General features: G+C 39.3%; 1 protein-coding gene across 1 annotated transcript in view; it reads left to right on the top strand.

The window, feature by feature from the left end:
• The first annotated feature begins 5,719 nt into the window (after positions 1–5,719).
• Positions 5,720–18,023, top strand: part of LOC144648249 (polycystin family receptor for egg jelly-like) — a 37,952-nt gene continuing 25,648 nt past the window's right edge. The window contains exons 1-14 of the mRNA XM_078507867.1: positions 5,720–5,848; positions 6,174–6,508; positions 6,933–7,074; positions 7,473–7,795; positions 8,584–8,725; positions 9,110–9,232; positions 9,540–9,913; positions 10,338–10,479; positions 10,877–11,199; positions 11,961–12,102; positions 12,991–13,113; positions 13,514–13,636; positions 15,914–16,242; positions 17,781–17,922. Coding sequence (XP_078363993.1) covers positions 6,203–6,508; positions 6,933–7,074; positions 7,473–7,795; positions 8,584–8,725; positions 9,110–9,232; positions 9,540–9,913; positions 10,338–10,479; positions 10,877–11,199; positions 11,961–12,102; positions 12,991–13,113; positions 13,514–13,636; positions 15,914–16,242; positions 17,781–17,922 — 2,734 coding nt within the window. The 5' untranslated portion in view covers positions 5,720–5,848; positions 6,174–6,202. The remainder of the gene's footprint in view (positions 5,849–6,173; positions 6,509–6,932; positions 7,075–7,472; positions 7,796–8,583; positions 8,726–9,109; positions 9,233–9,539; positions 9,914–10,337; positions 10,480–10,876; positions 11,200–11,960; positions 12,103–12,990; positions 13,114–13,513; positions 13,637–15,913; positions 16,243–17,780; positions 17,923–18,023) is intronic.

The following is an 18,023-nucleotide window of genomic DNA, read 5'->3' on the forward strand; positions in this document are numbered from 1 at the left end:
AAAAGTGACTTTCCACTGATGAAGGGCTGAGCCCTAAACGTATGGAATTTTAAACTGTTTTCAGGCCCTTACAACTCATCTAGTAAGAACTTTTTTTTAACTTTGTACTTTGAAAAGTGCCAAGCAGCACAAGGACATTTATGTTTCCATGCATTTATCATTTGAGGTTTAACTGGTCCCCGTTGTGCAAGAGGTGGCCATGGATATCGCTATCAACCGGATAAATCACTATCCCGATCAGTGGGTAGCGCAGTATGTTTTGTTAACACTTATCCACTGGAAAGTGATTAATCCCGTAGATAATGTTGTCCACCCCTGAAACAACTGGGCCTAGGTCTGATATATGGGTAAATTGGCGGCCAATAGTACTCATCCATGATATAAGGGGCTTCCCACTCTCTGCTTTTCTTACCTCTAGAATGCCAAGTTTCGTTACCGATTTTCTCTCGATCTCGAGTGAAAGGGCTGCTGGTTTGCCATTGTGTAACTGTTACATTTTCCCAACGTTAAATAAAGTTAAAATATTTACACAGACGTTCGATGGCAACACAGACTGGAAAAGTATTGTTTACCATGAACTTCAACCACCAGTCATAGCACGCTTTATCCGTATTCGACCAGTAAGTTGGTATGGACAGATACAAATGAGAGCGGAGGTGTATGGCTGTATTAAAGGTAATGTAGAATAACTTTCCTTTTATGAAAAATATGCAAGAACTTTATTTGTTAGCTATAGTTTAATTTGCAACTAAATAAAAGAGGTCATGAAAAAATCTTGGATGAGTTTCAATACTTTCTTTTCCACTTTTACCCCTCGTGGACTAAATACAGCCGAGAGGAAGCCTATCTATGTGATTTGCGCGATGCAGTCGTTGTGTCACTCACAAATGACCACTGCTTACCATTAGAGTTCTCAATAGCTCAGTGGTTAGAGCGTCCGACTAGTGTATGGAAGGTCGTGGGTTCGAGTCCCATCTGTGAACTCAGAATTTTTTTCTGAGTTCTTTCTCTCCACACATCAATTCATTATTAAGAAGCCTACCGCCGTACCTAAAACATGACACAGTATGGCCAATTTGAAACCTCCACGTAGCACATTTATGGTTAGTTTTAGCTCAATTACTCTCTTTTAACTGTAGATCCTTGCGAAGACCGCTGAGGCTGTGCAACCATTTCTTGACGGTAGTGGTCTATGATTTAATTTTAATACGACTCTTCTGTGTTGAAAATTAATTGTTTATTGGTTTTAATACAGATGAAGATGAATGCCAAAATGGAGCACACAACTGCAGCGTGAACGAGCAATGCATAAACACGTTTGGCTCATTTAACTGTACTTGTCTTCAAGGTTACTCGGAAGATGGTGTGCAATGTTCCGGTACGTAGAAGGCAAACTGATAATTTGCGGTTAGCCACTACCTCTCGAGGGCCTCAATTTCCATAAACCCGTTGTAAACATCACCACTTTTGTTTTTCTAGGGCTTGGGGAATTGCTGTGACCTGTTATTGTTTCAGTTCGAGTTAATACGGTTTAGTTAATACACCGATAAGGGAAAATGACGAATGCATTTCATTTTAGTTGCTGTAAAGATATGATAAGCTTCGTGACTAGAACCACTTTATACACGAAGGGACTAAGGAGGCTAGTCGGTCAACAAAAGTTGAGTGCCACACATCTTATGTATTGTTTATTTCGAAGCTATATATTGTAAGGTCTGTCGTTTTACTGGTAACATAGAGCCTCTACCATGTCATAAATCTCTTGGAATGGAAGACGGTGGAGTCTCTGGTGGACAAATCAGTGCCTCTTCGGAATTGAGTCCGAACCATGCTGCTGTCCAGGGAAGACTGAACTTTTTGAAATCCGGAGTCAAAGAGGGAGCGTGGACAGCGGGTTCTAATAATGGCAATCAATGGCTGCAGATTTACCTTGGGAATCAAACTCTGATAACGGGCGTTGCAACACAGGGTAGAAGTGATGCATGCCATTGGGTTACCAAATATAATCTCGAGTACAGTGACTACGGAGTGAACTTCGCTTACTACACGGAACAAGATCGAAGTTCAAAAAAGGTAAAGTTAGCTCTACGCTCATTTTTTGTCATGTTAGACGGACAATACCAAGATCTAGTGACACGTGTCAAGTATTTGACTTAACAATTATTCGCAGAAGGAAAAGTGAATCTCGGCGAAAACCTTGTTATAGTAAAATAAACGCTCCAGTAAATTAAGGTCTTTGAAATTAACGCGACTTAAATTGTAACATTCGAATGCCACAAAACATCACAAGGAGGAACAACAACAACGCCAACAATAATAAAAAACAACAACAACAACAAGTGAACCACATACATCGCTATTATTGAATAACTTCTCATACTAGTCATCAATGGGTTTGAGCGTTTAAATTTGATAATATTTCCTTTGTAATAACTTAGTCCTTATAACGCGTAATGCGGATATTAATTTTCCTCAAATTTTTTCTCATCATTAATTTAGGAATTTGTTGGAAACACAGACCAGAACACTATCGTTTATCATGAACTTAAGCCACCAATCAGGGCACGTTACATCCGTTTCCGACCAGTTGCTTGGTATGTTGGCGTATCAATGAGGGTAGAGCTCTATGGATGTTTCCAAGGTATTCTAAAAAGGTTTCTCGTGCATGTGCAAACGAGAAAGCAAAATATTTTCATGTCGCCACTTCAAGCATTTTGTTTTTTGCATGAAGCGCACGGTCTCAATTTGGCGACCTTCCTGGATTAAACAACAGTATGACTTCGTAGGGAACAATCAAATTTACATGAACGGTCCATGTGCTCTCAATGTACAGATTGAACTTAATTATGTCTACTTATCAATAGGGTACGAGGGATCAACTGATTGATGTCCCTTTACTTTTCTAGGGAAGTGCAAGTGTAGCCCGGATGTTTCTGATATCTAACAAGAAAAATAATGCCTGCCTCGCTTACTGTACACCAGGCACTGTATAGATTCTATAGAAGAGGTGAAATCACATTTTATTTTGTATCTACATTTAGAATGTATACGGCCACTCGGCATGGAAGACGGTGCACTTTCAGACGATAAAATTACTGCATCTACTGACTATAACGGTCACCGCGCCATCCAAGGCAGACTGCACTTTCCAGCAAGCAACCTAGCAGGAGCTTGGGCAGCAGCCAGAAATGATATAAATCAATGGCTGCAGATATATCTGGGTAACAGATTTGCCAATATAACAGGAGTAGCGACCCAAGGAAGAGACCAGGTCGCTTATTGGGTAAAAACGTACAATCTGCAGTACGGTAACGATGAATTGAGCTTGCAATACTACAGTGAACAGGGACAAAGTGCTATCAAGGTGTAGTAAGCTCAGAATGAGCCAAAGCAGTATTTTTATTATTGGTGTTTTCCTTCATGGCGATACTAGGTGTTCCCAAGTCACCTTTTCGCTCACCTCTACGTATTTTTGTATAAATAAAGACATTTCAAATAGATTTGAATTACTTACTGATTGCCCAAATAGTTTTAAAAAATAGTAACATGCTTTATCCGTTAACAGTGCTGCTTTCCAGCAGTGGTATAACTAGTAAATAGAAAGTTACATACGTTTCGGGCTCAGCTCTTCAGGTCCACTGATAAAGGGCTGAGTCCTAAACGTATGGAATTTTAAACTGTTTTTCAGGCCCTTACAACTCATCTAGTAAGAACTTTTTTTTTAACTTTGTACTTTGACAAGTGCCACGCAGCACACGGACATTTATGTTTCCATGCATTTATCATTTGTGGTTTAACTGGCCCCAGTTGTTCAAGAGGTGGCCATGGATATCGCTATCAACCGGATAAATCACTATCCCGATCAGTGGGTAGCGCAGTATGTTTTGTTAACACTTATCCACTGCAAAGTGATTAATCCCGTAGATAATGTTGTCCACCCCTGAAACAACTGGGCCTAGGTCTGATATATGGGTAAATTGGCGGCCAATAGTACAGTATGGGGGCCGGTTCCAGTTCTCGGCCACTTTGTGTTTAACGCGTTTTTTCACGCTCCAGTTGAATTAAAAGAAAAAGTTGTTTCCTTTAAACAATAGACTGATTCATGTGCTTTAAGTATCTTGAGTTTGATCGTTCAACTCGATATAGAAAGCTCACACGTTGAGTTTACGTGGAGGTAGGTGAATTTGTTTTCCCGAAAAAAAATTTTGTAATTAAATTCGTATTTTATTCGAAAGCCCCCACCAAACGAGCTAGTTTTGGGCATGTGAAACGTAAAATAATACAGCTTTCTGCTTTAGTTAACTTTTTGTTGAACCGTTGTATTTTTTGGTCTCAATTTACTTCGAAATTTTTTCTTGCGACGTTTGCGTATTTGCCAGTTCTCGGCCACCCTGCTCGCTATCACAGCTTAGCGCTTGGTTTTTAATATAATTTCATCTACTGCTGCCAGAATGAAAGAAAGAAATGTTTTAAAAATAAAGTTCAATCTTATCTCTGAGTTTTGAGCTTCTCTCAAGTAAAACAAAGCCTCATAAAATAATTTGGGATCGACATAACATAAATAAGTTTACATAGTGATTTTATGACTGTGAAAATTAATAGAGCATTTTTTTTACAGATAATAACGCACAAGCTTTTTAGTGGCCGAGAACTGGGCCCACAAACGGAACACTTATTTTTATTATTGCTCGGGCAAACTATCGTTGACAAGTCGAAAGCTTTACACCAAAAAGCTGAATAATGAAGCTAACTCTGGGCGAAATTTCAAGTTCCTGCGGTTCTTCTGAGGTAAGAAATACAAGTTTACGTCAAAAGTGGCCGAGAACTGGGCCCCGTACTGTACTCATCCATGATATAAGGGGCTTCCCTCTCTCTGGTTTTCTTACCTCGAGAATGCCAAGCTTCGTTGCCGATTCTACTCGATCTCGAGTGAAAGGGCTGCTGGTTTGCCATTGTGTAACTGTTACAATTTTCCAACGTTAAATAAAGTTAAATTATTTACACAGACGTTCGATGGCAACACAGACTGGAAAAGTATTGTTTACCATGAACTTCAACCACCAGTCATAGCACGCTTTATCCGTATTCGACCAGTAAGTTGGTATGGACAGATACAAATGAGAGCGGAGGTGTATGGCTGTATTAAAGGTAATGTAGAATAAATTTCCTTTTATGAAAAATATGCAAAAACTTTATTTGTTAGCTATAGTTTAATTTGCAACTAAATTAAAGAGGTCATGAAAAATTCTTGGATGACTTTCAATACTTTCTTTTCCACTTTTACCCCTCGTGGACTAAATACAGCCGAGAGGAAGCCTACCTATCTGATTTGCGCGATGCAGTCGTTGTGTCACCCACAAATGACCACTGCTCACCATTAGAGTTCTCAGTAGCTCAGTGGTTAGAGCGTCCGCCTAGTGTACGGAAGGTCGTGGGTTCGAGTCCCATCTGTGAACTGAGAAATGTTTTTCTGAGTTCTTTCTCTCCACACATCAATCCATTATTAAGAAGCCTACCGCCGTACCTAAAACATGACACAGTATAATTTGAAACCTCCACGTAGCACATTTATGGTTTTTTGTAGCTCAATTGCTATCTTTTAACTGTAGATCTTTGAGAAGACCGCTGAGGCTGTGCAACCATTTCTTGACGGTAGTCGTCAACGATTTAATTTTAATACGACTCTTCTGTGTTAAAAATTAATTGTTTATTGGTTTTAATACAGATGAAGATGAATGCCAAAATGGAGCACACAACTGCAGCGTGAACGAGCAATGCATAAACACGTTTGGCTCATTTAACTGTACTTGTCTTCAAGGTTACTCGGAAGATGGTGTGCAGTGTTCCGGTACGTAGAAGGCAAACTGATAATTTGCGGTTAGCCACTACCTCTCGAGGGCCTCAATTTCCATAAACCCGTTGTAAACACTACCACTTTTGTTTTTCTAGGGCTTGGGGAATTGTTGTGACCTGTTACTGTTTCAGTTCGAGTAAATACGGTAGTTAACACCGATAAGGGAAAATGACGAATGCATTTCATTTTAGTTGCTGTAAGGATATGATAAGCTTCGTGACTAGAACCCCTTTATACACGAAGGGACTAAGGAGGCTAGTCGGTATTGTTTATTTCGAGGCTATATATTGTAAGGTCTGTCGTTTTACTGTTAACATAGAGCCTCTACCATGTCATAAATCTCTTGGAATGGAAGACGGTGGAGTCTCTGGTGGACAAATCAGTGCCTCTTCGGAATTGAGTCCGAACCATGCTGCTGTCCAGGGAAGACTGAACTTTTTGAAATCCGGAGTCAAAGAGGGAGCGTGGACAGCGGGTTCTAATAATGGCAATCAATGGCTCCAGATTTACTTTGGGAATCAAACTCTGATAACGGGCGTTGCAACACAGGGTAGAAGTGGTGCATGCCATTGGGTTACCAAATATAATCTCCAGTACAGTGACTACGGAGTGAACTTCGCTTACTACACGGAACAAGATCGAAGCTCAAAAAAGGTAAAGTGAGCTCTACGCTCATTTTTTGTCATGTTAGACGGACAATACCAAGATTTAGTGACAGGTGTCAAGTATTTGACTTAACAATTATTCGCAGAAGAAAAAGTGATTCACGGCGAAAACCTTGTTATAGGAAATAAACGCTCCAGTAAATTAAGGTCTTTGAAATTAACGCGACTTAAATTGTAACATTCTGAATTCCACAAAACTTCACAAGGAGGAACAACAACAACGCCAACAATAATTAAAAAACAACAACAACAAGTGAACCACATACATCGCTATCATTAAATAATTTCTCATACTAGTCATCAATGGGTTTGAGCGTTTAAATTTGATAATATTTCCTTTGTAATAACTTAGTCCTTATAACGCGTAATGCGGATATTAATTTTCCTCAAATTTTTTCTCATCATTAATTTAGGAATTTGTTGGAAACACAGACCAGAACACTATCGTTTATCATGAACTTAAGCCACCAATCAGGGCACGTTACATCCGTTTCCGACCAGTTGCTTGGTATGTTGGCGTATCAATGAGGGTAGAGCTCTATGGATGTTTCCAAGGTATTCTAAAAAGGTTTCTCGTGCATGTGCAAACGAGAAAGCAAAATATTTTCATGTCGTCATTTCAAGCATTTTGTTTTCGCTTGAAGCGCACGGTCTCAATTTGGCGACCTTTCCTGGATTTAACAACAGTATGACTTCGTAGGGAACGATCAAATTTACATGAACGGTCCATGTGCTCTCAATGCACAGGATGAACTTCATTATGTCTACTTATTAATAGGGTACGAGGGATCAACTGATTGATGTCCCTTAACTTTTCTAGGGAAGTGCAAGTGTAGCCGATGTTTCTGATATCTAACAAGAAAAATAATGCCTGCCTCGCTTACTGTACACCAGGCACTGTATAGACTGTATAGAAGAGGTGAATTCACATTTTATTTTGTATCTACATTTAGAATGTATAGGGCCACTCGGCATGGAAGACGGTGCACTTTCAGACGATAAAATTACTGCATCTACTGACCAGAACGGTCACCGCGCCATCCAAGGCAGACTGCACTTTCCAGCAAGCAACCTAGCAGGAGCTTGGGCAGCAGCCAGAAATGATATAAATCAATGGCTGCAGATATATCTGGGTAACAGATTTGCCAATATAACAGGAGTAGCGACCCAAGGAAGAGACCAGGTCGCTTATTGGGTAAAAACGTACAATCTGCAGTACGGTAACGATGAATTGAGCTTGCAATACTACAGTGAACAGGGACAAAGTGCTATCAAGGTGTAGTAAGCTCAGAATGAGCCAAAGCAGTATTTTTATTATTGGTGTTTTCCTTCATGGCGATACTAGGTGTTCCCAAGTCACCTTTTCGCTCACCTCTACGTATTTTTGTATAAATAAAGACATTTCAAATAGATTTGAATTACTTACTGATTGCCCAAATAGTTTTAAAAAATAGTAACATGCTTTATCCGTTAACAGTGCTGCTTTCCAGCAGTGGTATAACTAGTAAATAAGTTACATACGTTTCGGGCTCAGCTCTTCATCCACTGATAAAGGGCTGAGTCCTAAACGTATGGAATTTTAAACTGTTTTTCAGGCCCTTACAACTCATCTAGTAAGAACTTTTTTTTAACTTTATACTTTGACAAGTGCCACGCAGCACACGGACATTTATGTTTCCATGCATTTATCATTTGTGGTTTAACTGGCCCCAGTTGTTCAAGAGGTGGCCATGGATATCGCTATCAACCGGATAAATCACTATCTCGATCAGTGGGTAGCGCAGTATGTTTTGTTAACACTTATCCACTGCAAAGTGATTAATCCCGTAGATAATGTTGTCCACCCCTGGAACAACTGGGCCTAGGTCTGATATATGGGTAAATTGGCGGCCAATAGTACTCATCCATGATATAAGGGGCTTCCCACTCTCTGCTTTTCTTACCTATAGAATGCCAAGTTTCCTTGCCGATTTTATCTCGATCTCCAGTGAAAGGGCTGCTGGTTTGCCATTTTGTAACTGTTACATTTTCCCAACGTTAAATAAAGTTAAATTATTTACACAGAAGTTCGATGGCAACACAGACTGGAAAAGTATTGTTTACCATGAACTTCAACCACCAGTCATAGCACGCTTTATCCGTATTCGACCAGTAAGTTGGCATGGACAGATACAAATGAGAGCGGAGCTGTATGGCTGTATTAAAGGTAATGTAGAATAACTTTCCTTTTATGAAAAATATGCAAGAACTTTATTTGTTAGCTATAGTTTAATTTGCAACTAAATTAAAGAGGTCATGAAAAAATCTTGGATGAGTTTCAATACTTTCTTATCCACTTTTACCCCTCGTGGACTGGATACAGCCGAGAAGAAGCCTACCGGCGCCGTACCTAAAACATGACACAGTATAATTTGAAACCTCCACGTAGCACATTTATGGTTTGTTTTAGCTCAATTGCTCTCTTTTAACTGTAGATCCTTGCGAAGACTGCTGAGGCTGTGTAATCATTTCTTGACGGTAGTCGTCTACGATTTAATTTTAATACGACTCTTCTGTGTTAAAAATTAATTGTTTATTGGTTTTAATACAGATGAAGATGAATGCCAAAATGGAGCACACAACTGCAGCGTGAACGAGCAATGCATAAACACGTTTGGCTCATTTAACTGTACTTGTCTTCAAGGTTACTCGGAAGATGGTGTGCAGTGTTCCGGTACGTAGAAGGCAAACTGATAATTTGCGGTTAGCCACTACCTCTCGAGGGCCTCAATTTCCAAAAAACACCACCACTTTTGTTTTTCTAGGGCTTGGGGAATTGTTGTGACCTGTTATTGTTTCAGTTCGAGTAAATACGGTAGTTAACACCGATAAGGGAAAATGACGAATGCATTTCATTTTAGTTGCTGTAAGGATATGACAAGCTTCGTGACTAGAACCCCTTTATACACGAAGGGACTAAGGAGGCTAGTCGGTCAACAAAAGTTGAGTGCCACACATCTTATGTATTGTTTATTTCGAAGCTATATATTGTAAGGTCTTTCGTTTTACTGGTATCATAGAGCCTCTACCATGTCATAAATCTCTTGGAATGGAAGACGGTGGAGTCTCTGGTGGACAAATCAGTGCCTCTTCGGAATTGAGTCCGAACCATGCTGCTGTCCAGGGAAGACTGAAATTTTTGAAATCCGGAGTCAAAGAGGGAGCGTGGACAGCGGGTTCTAATAATGGCAATCAATGGCTCCAGATTTACCTTGGGAATCAAACTCTGATAACGGGCGTAGCAACACAGGGTAGAAGTGGTGCATGCCATTGGGTTACCAAATATAATCTCCAGTACAGTGACTACGGAGTGAACTTCGCTTACTACACGGAACAAGATCGAAGTTCAAAAAAGGTAAAGTGACCTCTACGCTCATTTTTTGTCATGTTAGACGGACAATACCAAGATCTAGTGATACGTGTCAAGTATTTGACTTAACAATTATTCGCAGAAGGAAAAGTGATTCACGGCGAAAACCTTGTTATAGGAAATAAACGCTCCAGTAAATTAAGGTCTTTGAAATTAACGCGATTTAAATTTTAACATTCTGAATTCCACAAAACATCACAAAAAGGAACAACAACAACGCCAACAATAATTAAAAAACAACAACAAAAAGTGAACCACATACATCGCTATCATTGAATAATTTCTCATACTAGTCATCAATGGGTTTGAGCGTTTAAATTTGATAATATTTCCTTTGTAATAACTTAGTCCTTATAACGCGTAATGCGGATATTAATTTTCCTCAAATTTTTTCTCATCATTAATTTAGGAATTTGTTGGAAACACAGACCAGAATACTATCGTTTATCATGAACTTAAGCCACCAATCAGGGCACGTTACATCCGTTTCCGACCAGTTGCTTGGTACGTTGGCGTATCAATGAGGGTAGAGCTCTATGGATGTTTCCAAGGTATTCTAAAAGGTTTCTCGTGCATGTGCAAACGAGAAAGCAAAATATTTTCATGTCGTCACTTCAAGCATTTTGTTTTCGCATGAAGCGCACGGTCTCAATTTGGCGACCTTTCCTGGATTTAACAACAGTATGACTTCGTAGGGAACAATCAAATTTACATGAACGGTCCATGTGCTGTCAATGCACAGGTTGAACGTAATTATGTCTACTTATCAATAGGGTACGAGGGATCAACTGATTGATGTCCCTTTATCTTTCTAGGGAAGTGCAAGTGTAGCCGATGTTTCTGATATCTAACAAGAAAAATAATGCCTGCCTCGCTTACTGTACACCAGGCACTGTATAGACTGTATAGAAGAGGTGAAATCACATTTTATTTTGTATCTACATTTAGAATGTATAGGGCCACTCGGCATGGAAGACGGTGAACTCTTAGACGATAAAATTTCTGCATCTACTGAAATTGACGGTCACCGCGCCTTCCAAGGCAGACTGCACTTTCCAGCAAGCAGCCTAGCAGGAGCTTGGGCAGCAGCCAGAAATGATATAAATCAATGGCTGCAGATATATCTGAGTAACAGACTGGCCAATATAACAGGAGTAGCGACCCAAGGAAGAGACCAGGTCGCTCAGTGGGTAACAATGTACAATCTGCAGTACGGTAACGACGAATTGAGCTTGCAATACTACAGTGAGCAGGGACAAAGTGCTATCAAGGTGAAGTAAGCTCAAAATGAATCAAAGCAGTATTTTTATTATTGGTGTTTGCTTTCATGGCGATACCTGGTGTTTCCAAGACTTTTTTTGCGCACTTCAACCCCGCCCTGAAGCCTTGGATACGAGAAGTTCGGTCATTTCAAATGACCGAACTTTGATCCCGACTAAAGATAAAACAATAGAAGCCGCTGATAGATCTCACAGCAAGAATTACGTCCCATACGTTTTGGGCTCAGCCCTTCATCAGTGGAAAGTGACTTTCCACTGATGAAGGGCTGAGCCCGAAAGGCACTTAAGGCACTTACTACTCATCTAGTAAGAACTTTTTTTAACTTTGTACTTTTACAGATGCCACGCAGCACACGGACATTTATGTTACCATTTATCATTTGTGGTTTAACTGGCCCCAGTTGTTCAAGAGGTGGCCATGGATATCGCTATTAACCGGATAAATCACTATCCCGATCAGTGGGTAGCGCAGTATGTTTTGTTAACACTTATCCACTGGAAAGAAATTAATCCCGTAGATAATGTTGTCCACCCCTGGAACAACTGGGCCTAGGCCTGGTGTATGAGTAAATTGGCGGCCAATAGTACTCATCCATGATATAAGGGGCTTCCCACTCTCTGTTTTTTTTACTTCTAGAATGCCAAGCTTCGTTGCCGATTTTATCTCGATCTCCAGTGAAAGGGCTGCTGGTTTGCCATTGTGTAACTGTTACATTTTCCCAACGTTAAATAAAGTTAAATTATTTACACAGACGTTCGATGGCAACACAGACTGGAAAAGTATTGTTTACCATGAACTTCAACCATCAATCATAGCACGCTTTATCCGTATTCGACCAGTAACTTGGTATGGACACATATCAATGAGAGTGGAGCTGTATGGCTGTATTGAAGGTAATTTAGAAGACCTTTTTTCATAAAAGTTATACAGCAACTAAGTGTGTTACTTTGTAAATTCTCATATGATATTGTCTACGATTTTATCAAAATCATCATCATCATCATCATCATCATCGTAGTCGTCGTCGTCGTCATTATCATCATCATCATCATCATCATCAATGTTTATTTAAAAACGAAATCGTTTATAAAAAATAGTAGGGCACGAAGCAGCCGGTGTTGTGGTCTGGCCTTTGTGTGTAGTAAATAACAGTATGTGTACAGCGCATTTGAACACATACTTGCTACACATACATGCATTATCATTATCATATTCACATGTTACCGGTCTTCATAAGACATGTGAATTTAAGCCGTTGTACATTAAGTACGGAACTACTTAACTTAGAAAGCGAAAGAAAGTGTAAAAAAAATAATAAAAGTGGATTCTTCAGTTAATAATGTTTTTTTCCTAAGCATTGAAATTTTAAGAATAGTCCAACTGGGCAGCTGTCTTATCACTGAGGGGATCATGTTCCACTGATTAGATCCCCTGTAGACAGTGTAGACTCCCTTTCGCAGACTCAATTCCAGGTCTGGGGATTTAAAAAAAAATGACTCGGAGTTTCTGAGATTGCGTGTGTGTACACTTGGGATATTGGTAAAAATCTGCCTCTGGTACGATGGAGGGGGGGGGGGGAGTTTAATTGGCTTTATACAAAATTATGGCTAACTGTTATGTTATTTTGCTTTCTAACCTTCCCCAGTCAAGATCTAAAACAAATCACTTGAACAGATCTCAAAATTAGATCAGTGACATTTCTGACAGACCTATTTTATCCCATTTAATTTTCAGTCGACTCTTCTGTGTTAACAATTTATTGTTTATTTATTTTAACGCAGATAAGGACGAATGCCAAAATGGAACACACAACTGTAGCATGAACGCGCAATGCATCAACACGTTTGGCTCATTTAACTGTTCTTGTCTTCAAGGGTATTTAGGAGATGGTGTGCAGTGTACCGGTATGTAGAAGGGACATTGATGATTTGTAATTTTTGTAGCCACTACCTCTCTAGAACCTCAATTTTCATTCACCCTTTGCAACACTACCACTATTGTTTTCTAGGGCTAGGGGTTTTGTTGTAACTGTTATTTATTGTTTCAAAACCAATGACATGTATCTTTCATAGAGGTAGTGGGCGACCAATGTTTTGGCTCGTTTTATTTGCTTGACTTCACTTTGTTGGTTTTGTTTGCTTGTTTACTTGCCATTTTTGTAAAGTGCCAGTAAAGGTATAGGGGCATGTGCAGACATCTGAAATAGTTTCCATAAGTGTAAAGACCAGCCTAAGAAAAACTTTATATCAGATGAATTCGATTTTTGTTTCGTTGATTATTGGTATCTGACTGGTTCTTTCGCAGATCTTGACGAATGCAAAACTGGCACGCACGACTGTGATGTTAACGCTCAGTGTGACAACATTATTGGGTCGTATAACTGTACTTGTCTCCAAGGATATTCAGGAGATGGCCTGGAATGCTACGGTATTGACATGGTTTAAGGGTTCGCATAGAATATACTTTGGAGAACGATTTTTGTACTAGTTTCATGTCAGTACATAGCTTTTGCGTTATCCGCAAAATGAGATGTTTGCCAGTTGTCCGATCAATTTTGTCATCTCATCACTTTAACCCTATTCGACCGGGGGGGGGGGGGGGGGCTTTTGAGGCCCGCGGTGACTTTGAACTCCTACAACTTTTTTAAGATTCAACAAAACGCTGCAAACAAAACGCTGAGTTTTTCTAAAATTTATCTGGCAATACTTTGGTAGGGTTGGATGATGTGTCAGGAACTTGACATCGTCATGGCAACGACATTTTAACACGCATTTTTTCCCAAATTTGTAATTTTGCGTGTTTCTGTTAATAAAAATGAACTTTAATGGAATTATTTTTACATTTTTGTGGTTTAAAAGCACATTTTTTATTGATTTTGAGTACTTTGCAGTAATTTTGGGTGGTTTTCTGGCATTTTGGAAAAATTTTAAAATCCAAGATGGCTGATCCAAGATGGCGGCTGTTTTGACATCATGATGTAATTGTCACGTGATGTGACGTCACCATCCCACGTGACGTATACCAAAAGAAAGATTTTGAGACATGCAATACATCCTATAAGTTGCATTTTGATTGCTTAAATATTCTGGAAGTTACATAGGGGGGGACGGCTTCCAAACCCCCCCCCCTCCCCGCCGCCCCGGTCAGAGAAGGTCAAAAAAAGCCTGGTCTGAATAGGGTTAAGGACGGTGCCTCCTATTGTTACTGCGCACTTGTTCTGCGCATCACGCAATGCATCGAACACACTGAACGCGCGCGCTTTTGATTAATTTGCTCGTTCAAAATGACGAATTCAACTACGCGACCAAGCGCGCGACTAAAAATCAAGAAAGATTTCTGCTGCGACGAAATCCAGTTTATGGACATATCAGTAAGCCAGGTACAGCGGAAAAGCAACATTTTAGTTATCATTGACCTCTAAAAATGGCTCACATTAACAGTTAAAATAAATCGCTAAGCGCTCAAACGTAACTCGCAAATGCTAACTACATATGGCGTGCGCGCGCGAGATGCAAATATTTAACTCGCTACGGAGGGGAAAGGAAAAATGTAACAGAATCCAAAAACGATTCGATAGAGCTTGAAAAGAACTCGTATAACTTTTAAAAACGCGCGGCGACCCCTACTTTTTATTTTATAAAATGGAAGTGGGAAGTCTATACAGCACATGTTTAATTTGTGATTAAGTGAAAAAAAATTAGGCCGACTTTCTGGCCGTGCAAGTGAGAGCTGTTAGAGTCAAAAATTGTTCAAACGCAATTATTTTGTTAATAAAATCGTGGAACACGCAGTTTCAAAGACATTATTTGTTAGTTATTTTAAAGATTGTTATATTTAATGTTGATTTTGTTCATGAAAAATCAATTTCAAATGGAATTTGAAAGAAAATTTTATTTTATTTTACGTTTTTTTTAATGCCACGTCAGCACTTTTTTCCAGTTTTCAAACCTAATTATCTCGAAAATTTGCGTGGCTACCCCCAATTTTCTTTTTTGATTTTAATAGCCCTTGGTAACATCTACATTTCTTGCATAGTCTTCGGCCAGGAAAAATAATTAGTAGGCACCGTCCTTAAAAGAGAGGTAAAAAAACAAAAGATAACAAACTAACGAATGGACTTGTTAAACATAAAAAATAGCGCGATAAAGCACCGTCAATAATACATATTAAAATTCGGAAGGTTGAATAAACGGGTATCAAGAATTGCACCGCGAAACCCATTTTAAAGTTGAATAAAAAAGTATGTTCCAAATGTGGCCAGAAATCCACAAGGAGATCGATATGAATTTAACATGATAATTTTCGAACAAAGGTTTGGTTAAATACAGACAAGCAAAAGTAACGATAAAAGGCAACGTTTCGGTGTCTTCATGACGTCATTGTCAAGGTTACACCTATAAAATGCAAATTATATAAAGTATTTAAAGCAGTGCTAGCGCACATTAACATAACAGAGAGTGCGAAAATAAAAGTACACAAACACCAGTTTTGTAATATAAATTTTATACATACATCACCTTGACAATGGCGTCACGAAGACAGCAAAACGTCGCCTCTTATCGTTAGTTGATGCTGTCTGATTTTTTCAAATAGGATTCGTAACAAAACGGCTTCGACGCACTTGCCCGCACTGTATACATACCAATACATACGACTGGCTCTCCATAACTTTAATTGATATCTCATATCTTATTAAACCTTTAGAATGTCAAGATGCTCTTGGTATGGAGAACAGAGAAATCACAGACGGACAGATTACTGCATCTTCACAAGCAGACTTGTATCACGCCGCGATACAGGGACGATTGCACTTCCCAGAAGCTGGTGGACATGCAGGGGGATGGGTAGTGGGCATACTTGACGATAAACAATGGCTCCAAGTTGATCTGAAAAATAAATACGCTAATTTAACAGGTGTAGCAACGCAAGGAAGAAGTGGGTTTGCTCAGTGGGTTACCAAATACAATCTGCAGTACAGTGATGACGGGGTGAACTTCTATTACTACATGGAACAGGGACATATCTCAATAATGGTAGGCTTAATTTACAGGGGAGTTCGACATCTTTACTTTATAACAATCTATTAACATAAACAGCTGTCAGAACATGCGAACAGAAAAGAAGGAACATCCAGAACCAAGGGGGGGAAGCAACTTCCATGCATTCTCTTATATGAAATCTGAGCGATGCTCTCACAACTTGCACAGCAATCATCGGGGCGGTAGTCAGCGGATGTCTCTAAGGCGAATGAGCAGCTCCTTTCTTTGTGAACTTGCCAAAACAATAACAACATGGGACCAGTGGGAGAGTTCGATTATTTTTTTTATTATTGTAGTAAAAAGTGGTTTTCTAAGTTTTACTTTAGAAGCGAATATTTATCCGGAAAAGTTTTTGGTGTCAATATGTGGTGTTTGTAATGAAATAAAACCATCACGGAATCGAAATGGTAATGAAAACGTGGCGATCGAATATTCCCGCGCCGGTCGGAGCTATTGTTCTTGCTCTATTGTTTCGAGGTTGTTTGTTGAGAGGTTGCCTAGTTACCGAGTTAGGATTTCGAGTTGGATTTTCGAGTTGGATTTCGAGTTAGGATTTCGCGTTGGATTGTCGAGTTGGATTTTCGAGTTGGATTTCGAGTTGGATTTCAAGTTAGGATTTCGAGTTAGGATTTCGAGTTGGATTTTGAGTTAGGATTTCGAGTTAAATTTCAAGCAAAACCGTACTAAACATTCCGTTTAGCCTACTATTCACTTCGGTTTGCCTACTATGCACTCCGGTTAGTCTACTACACACTCCGGTTAGCCTACTATTCACTTCGGTTAGCCTACTATGCACTCCGGTTAGCCTGTTTACGGTTAGCTTTCAATAATTGTAATGGGTTTTGCTTTGTCAATAAAATCCTAACTCGAAAATCCAACGCAAAATCGTAACTCGAAAATCCAACTCTAAAATCCAACTCGAAATCCTAGCTCGAAATCGAACTCGGAAATCTAACTCGAAATCCTAACTCGGGAGTTAGTCTGTCTCGTTTATTGACTTGGTCGTTCTTTGTTTTACCTCATTTACAATTCTAATGTGGGTCAGTTGAAAGTCGTGGTACAATCATTTGCACTTTAGCACTAAAAAGTAGCACGTATCACAAAATTCTGCGTTCTTATAACTACACGACGATGACGAAATTTTCGGATAAACACGCTGCTTTTAGATTTTTTGTTAAGAGAATTGAACCCCTTTATTATATGTGATTCCACGGCATGGAAGTCGTGATTGCCATAGCGTCCATTTTGCGGAAAAGGATTGCCTGTTGCATCATCGTCCAAAAACCGCTGTGCAGAACATATCCTAAATACGTGGCGTTCAGAATGAGATATTTTAATTTAAATAACTATGCGTTTTTATAAGTTTCTGAATTTGTCTTTCGCTCAGTTGAGGATAGAAAATTATGTCCGCCTTTAATTATTAATATGTTACGTATTTTTAGTCAACTCTTAATATGAAGTTTAGTTTTTGAGTTACATCTAAGTAACATGGCTATCAACTGATCTTTAATCCTTTGATCTTGCTGATGTAGGATTTTGTGGGCAATACAGACCAAAACACTGTTGTTTACCATGAAATAAACCCGCCAATCACGGCTCGCTATATCCGTTTCCGGCCAGTATCTTGGTATGCTCGCATAGCAATGAGAGTGGAGCTGTATGGCTGTATTAAAGGTAATGTAGAAGATCTCACCTTTTATTGGAAATTATGCAAGAACATTACGTGTTAGTTTGCAACATAGAAAATTCATATGATTTTAAACACTTCTTATCCA

The sequence above is a fragment of the Oculina patagonica genome, chromosome 4 (genome assembly GCF_052425735.1).
Source record: "Oculina patagonica isolate OP01 chromosome 4, crgOcupat, whole genome shotgun sequence".
Lineage (NCBI taxonomy): Eukaryota > Metazoa > Cnidaria > Anthozoa > Scleractinia > Oculinidae > Oculina > Oculina patagonica.